Source organism: Cyclopterus lumpus, chromosome 16, assembly GCF_009769545.1.
Source record: "Cyclopterus lumpus isolate fCycLum1 chromosome 16, fCycLum1.pri, whole genome shotgun sequence".
Lineage (NCBI taxonomy): Eukaryota > Metazoa > Chordata > Actinopteri > Perciformes > Cyclopteridae > Cyclopterus > Cyclopterus lumpus.
In genome coordinates, this window is record NC_046981.1 from 5,795,274 (window position 1) to 5,800,987 (window position 5,714).

Genomic DNA, 5,714 nt, shown 5'->3' on the forward strand with positions numbered 1-5,714 from the left:
CCAACAGAGGTCATTAAGCCTGTAATCACAGTCATAAAGGACACGGCTATGCCCTGGTATGCATGCAGACACGTCCAAACGCTCGTTCACACACACACACACACACACCACGGTGGAGACAAGTGAGTGCCCGCGTGCACGCTGACAACAAAAAAACTTGTCAAACTTGTCGAATACAATTGCGCACATGGGGACAGCGCCGCTGGTTGGCTCTGTGTGTGTGTGTGTGTGCGCGTGGAGGAGGGGGATGCCCCCCCCCCACCCCCCCCCCCCCCCCCCCCCCCCCCCCCCCCCCCCCCCCCCCCCCCCCCCCCCCCCTCCCCCCCCCCCCCCCCCCCCCCCCCCCCCCCCCCCCCCCCCCCCCCCCCCCCCCCCCCCCCCCCCCCCCCCCCCCCCCCCCCCCCCCCCCCCCCCCCCCCCCCCCCCCCCCCCCCCCCCCCCCCCCCCCCCCCCCCCCCCCCCCCCCCCCCCCCCCCCCCCCCCCCCCCCCCCCCCCCCCCCCCCCCCCCCCCCCCCCCCCCCCCCCCCCCCCCCCCCCCCCCCCCCCCCCCCCCCCCCCCCCCCCCCCCCCCCCCCCCCCCCCCCCCACACTCTCGTGCAACGGCAATCACCAGCATCAGCTCCATTGTTCGCGATCAACGTGATTGTAATAATAAGGGATAAGTGTATTTGAGGTGTGCTAAGTGGGAGAAATTAAGGAGCCGGGCGCGGGCGAGAGCCTCTCGCAGACCAGAGCGCGTGCACTTTCCTTGACGAGCGCGCACACTTATCTGTGCTCGCGGTTACGCACGTGGACGTGTCCGCGTCTGATCGCTGGACTTACGAAATAACCAGCTGAGCACTGACCATGTTATACACTCACTCTCTCTTTCCCTCTTTATCTCTCTCTTCTTCTCTCTCTCTATCTCTCTCTCTCTCTCTCTCTCTCTCTAACAGTTGTGTGTGCACAGGTGTGCATGTTTTGATCACACCCGACTTTAAAACAAACACAATTAATAAACCAACGGCACAAAAAAATGAATTGCTTAAAACAGCCGAGCTAATTGTGTATACGTATCCTCCTCTACCTGTCAGACATTGCGCTGCAAAGGTAACAATGAATGCACTGTTTAAATTGGCATCATGGAATTGAATACAAAAATAATAATTTCATATTCGGATACAGATCACCTGTGCTGCGAATGTCCCGGAAACAACTGACAAAAACGGCAGATCGAGTCCGTGGGCACATTAATTTGCATTTGCAACAGTTACATTATCATCTCATCCAGTTGGTAAAATTGTCTGATTTTCTTTTCTTTTTTTTCAAAAAATTAAAGATTGTTATAATCACGTTAAACTAAATAACGCTCGTTAGACTCTTTTTTTTGCAGCGTGGAGTCTTGGTTTTGTTCCGAGGCTCCATATCTATATGGCAGAAAGGGGGCGGGGATGTGATATTCAGATGAGCCGGAGTGACAGCTCCAGTTTCCCCCAATGCTCTGTGTGTCTGAAACTCCACTGGCTCCTTCCCTCCTAACTCCTCACTTCATAGTGCTGCGTACTAAAAAGATCGGACGCTAGGGGATCAAGACGCATGCCACATCGCCTCTATGTGGGCACTTTAACAGATCTTTCGGGGGCTTTTTTCTCCCAGTAAGGGGGCTGCGGAGGGAGGACTTTTTTTATTTCCATTGTCTGATGACTGTTTGCATGGCTGATTATTGAGTTGATTGTTTACTATTTTGGCTGCTGTTGATCGCCGCCCTGCGCGTTTTTTTTTTTTTTTTCGTTTTTTTCTTCCTCCCGTTTCGGAATCGGCGAACCTATCCCCCCCCCGCTCACCAATGTCCTATCCTCAGGGTTACCTCTACCAGCCCCCGGGCTCGCTGGCTCTTTACTCGTGTCCGGCTTACGGGGCCTCGGCTCTGGCTGCCCCGCGGAGTGAAGACTTGGCGAGGTCGTCCTCCGGCTCAGCCTTCAGTCCTTACCCCGGATCGGCTGCTTTCTCCGCCTCGGCTGGTGCAGGCTTCTCCAGCCCGCTGTCATACTCCACGGATCCAACGACGGGATTCCCATCCTACATGGTAAAAAAAAAAAAAAAAAAACATCCGTGTATGATTCTTTATGACCAGAGAAATTGTCGGCGAGTTTTATGTCTGCGAGTGCGCACAATTGCGATTTTAATGTGCGCAGCTTTGCAATGGGTTTTGTTATGAAATAAATCTAGTGGCCGACTCGTGGGGTTCTTACTTTAAACCCGTTGTGGCTTAAGTGGGATTGTTAAGCATGAGCTCCACATTGTCATGGCTTGACCATCGCTAAGCACTCACTGCACAGCTAATCATGTAAAACAACTTTAGATTTTTTTTAAATGTGAGCATTTAGCCTCATGAGCAGTTAATTTGTGTACCGTTGGAAATTAATATAACACAAAGCTATTACTCCTCAATCCTCAGCAGTCATTAAACTCACCACAAGATGAAGTCGCTGACTTTATTCTGAGTGGAATAAACGGAATATGAACATGAAAAGCGAGACTTGCAATGCTAATGTCACAGGGCACTTCAAGCGTTTTATGAAAGGTGCAAAGCGAGTGATTTGCTAATGGGATTTGTAATGCTGCAAAGAAGAAGTTATGTTAACACATCGGGGCTGCCACCAAACAAAATGAGGAAGTTAATAGGCGATTAAAGAAAAATTTAAATTTCCTTTTTTTTTTTTATTATCCTAACGGCTTTATTAACATGATCCCTGTTATTAATCTGCTAATGATCTTAACCATTAGTTCACTACAAGTTTGTGGTTTTCTGCGGCCTGCTTTTGCTCACGGTGTGTTTACTAATCGTTTTTATTTGTTACTTAACGAGTATAGATTTGATTAATTGTCAAAGCACAACATTAGGCCTTCGTATTGATTGTTTGTTTACATTTAACAATACACTGCGACGTTATTATCAATCTTAGATGATTTATACTAATTCAGTATGTGCACTACTCTTCAGCCCTTTTTAACCTGTTCTGAAGAAAATGACTGTAATTGTAATATATATTGCGGCGTGTTTTAAAAAAAAATATTTCAAATGATGGTGATGTGGTTTTGTGAGTCATGTCACATTTGATAATAGAATAACAACGCTGGAAAACACAGCCTGACTCGTTCAACCCCCCCCCCCCCTCCCCTTTCCAGAGCTTCTTCCCATAATGACTGCGCAGACGTCGGGTATGGCCGGGGCATTAAGTTACCACCCATACGGGAGTCCGGGGTACCCTTACCACTCAACGACCCGGGCGTACCGCAAGAACGCCACAGGGACGCCACGCGCCACTCTAAAAGCCTGGCTGCAGGAACACAGGAAGAACCCGTACCCCACTAAAGGGCGAGAAGATCATGCTGCACATCATCACCAAGATGACCCTGACGCAGGTCTCCACGTGGTTCGCCAACGCCAGGAGGAGGTCAAGAAGGAGAACAAGATGACGTGGGCGCCCAGGACAAAGATCGAGGACGAGGACGAGGAGGACGGGCGACGGGGAGAGGAAAGAAGTGGAGCGCTCTGAGAAAAACCTGGAGAACAGCGAGGCTTCAGCGGCGGATGAAGGTGGGTATAATCTGGCGACCGAGCCAATTGATCCATTTTACAATTCGGGCTATAGGATGCGGCCTTAGAGGGAGGGACGGGATGGATCCCCCCCCTTAATCTATTGCTCATTGAGTAAAATAAAATAAATAATCAACAATATGTAATAATCAATTCATAAAACACATATACACATAACCTTGTATATATATATATATATATATATATATATATATATATGTGTGTGTGTGTGTGTGTGTGTGTGTGTGTGTTTTAATTGAAACCAGGTTCTAAGATAGGTGTTTTATTTTCTTTAACATGATTGATGGCAGGTCACTGGCAAAGTACACATAGCAATTCCCATGGGGCCTTAATGTAATGTTATTATCCTGGTGACAGTTTTGTATAATTATGTAAAATAAGGAAATCATTATTGGTGTCATAGGAACTGCTTTTAATCGTAGCCTACTATTTAAACTGATATGATTAATAACATATACATATTCAAGCCTCGTTGGTTGTACAACATTATTAATTGCTTTGAATACGCATGGACAAGGAATCTGGGCTATACTTCTACAACAGAATTAGTTTTCGGATATTTGCATTCGTTTGTTTTTGTTTTCGAATATGGCTCATTCATATTCAACAGGGTATACACTTTCTCTTTCTTTTGTATATTGGATTGTCAGCTCTTCCTGTCACCATGTCTTTATCTAATTATTTTTTAAATATTCTAATCATTATACTAATTATTATAATTGTTCTCCCTTCCGTCTCAGGTATCAGCTTGCACGTCGACACCCTGACGGACCACTCCTGCTCGGCGGAGTCTGACGGGGAGAAGGTCAGCTGTCGCGGGGGAGAGCTGGGCTCCGACCGGGCCGGCGACAAATGCGACGACGACGCCGAGGACCGGAACCACGAACCGCGAGCATCGCTCTCGCCCATATCCGTCACGTCGTCGCCTCCACTAGAATCTCCACTTCTCGGTCACCACCACCACCACCAGCAGCACCACCAGCAGCAGCACCACCACCAGCTCCATCACCTCCACCATCTCCACAGCCAGCGCGAGGATTTGGCCCGGAGCCTCATCAATAACCACATTAATACCAATAAATCGTCTTCCTGCCTTGATAGCAGACCTTCGCCTCAGAACCCTACGGTCAAGCCCAAATTGTGGTCGCTGGCGGAAATTGCTACCTCGGACCAAAAGCAGCAACATCAGCAACCGGGGCAGAATGGGCCAACAAATTGCCCCTCCTCCAGCGGTGGCCTCCTCACCCCCCCGACGTCTTCCACCACCTCCCCGGCTGCCAGTTCCCCCTCCCTCTACCCAGCCCCCTCCATCCTCGGAAGACCTATTTATTACACGTCTCCCTTTTATAGCAATTACACAAACTATGGCAACTTCAGCCCCCTGCAGGGCCAAGGGATCCTGCGGTATACTAATTCATCAGGAGTGAGTCTGGCTGCAGCCGCCGCCGCCGCCGCTGCCGCTGCCGCCGCCTCCGCCGCCGCCGCTGCTGCAAACGAGGGTGTGAGCTCCTCTCAGCAGACTCTGGAGGCGAGCTCACACCCCAAACACAGGCCAGACTCTCCCGTCGTTAAAATTAACCCCAACCAGATTTTTGTTGTCGAGCAGCAGCAGCAGCAGCATTTCAGACACGCACATTTAGAAGCGAAGAAAGGTACGTAATAACGCGACGCGTTAAAAGGAAAAAAAACAAAAAAAATGATAACCATTTTGAAGATTCATTTTAATCCGGTTTAATCTTGAGATGGGGAGGGGGTGGGGGCGGAGGGGAGGCTGCTGCTCCGTGGCGGAAGTAGACATGAGTCACTTGTTTGCAATGCAAATCAACTGTTTATTTATTTATTTATTTTTAATTGTTTTTGTCACTTGTCGTTGTGTCTTCGTAGTCAAAGCATTGGATGCAACATTATTAATGCTTTCAAGTGATCTTGCATGAGACAGAAGTGGCATTATTTTTACACTATTGCCGAATTATCGTTTTGTTTAAAAATGACTCTACGATTTGAGGACTGAATATGATACTAAGTTACTTTTTGACATGCATATTTCCCAGCACCGTCAAAGCAAATAAACACGTATAGGTCTAAAATTCGTTGTCAGCGCAGTGCATTTTC

At 48.8% G+C, this 5,714-nt stretch overlaps 1 protein-coding gene across 1 annotated transcript; it reads left to right on the forward strand.

Annotated features, from left to right (window-relative positions):
* The first annotated feature begins 1,826 nt into the window (after positions 1-1,826).
* irx2a (iroquois homeobox 2a) lies at positions 1,827-5,262 on the forward strand. The gene is given in 6 exon segments (XM_034554071.1): positions 1,827-2,066; positions 3,172-3,354; positions 3,356-3,437; positions 3,440-3,504; positions 3,506-3,581; positions 4,343-5,262. Coding segments are annotated over 6 exon segments (1,566 nt in total).
* Positions 5,263-5,714: the final 452 nt, after the last annotated feature.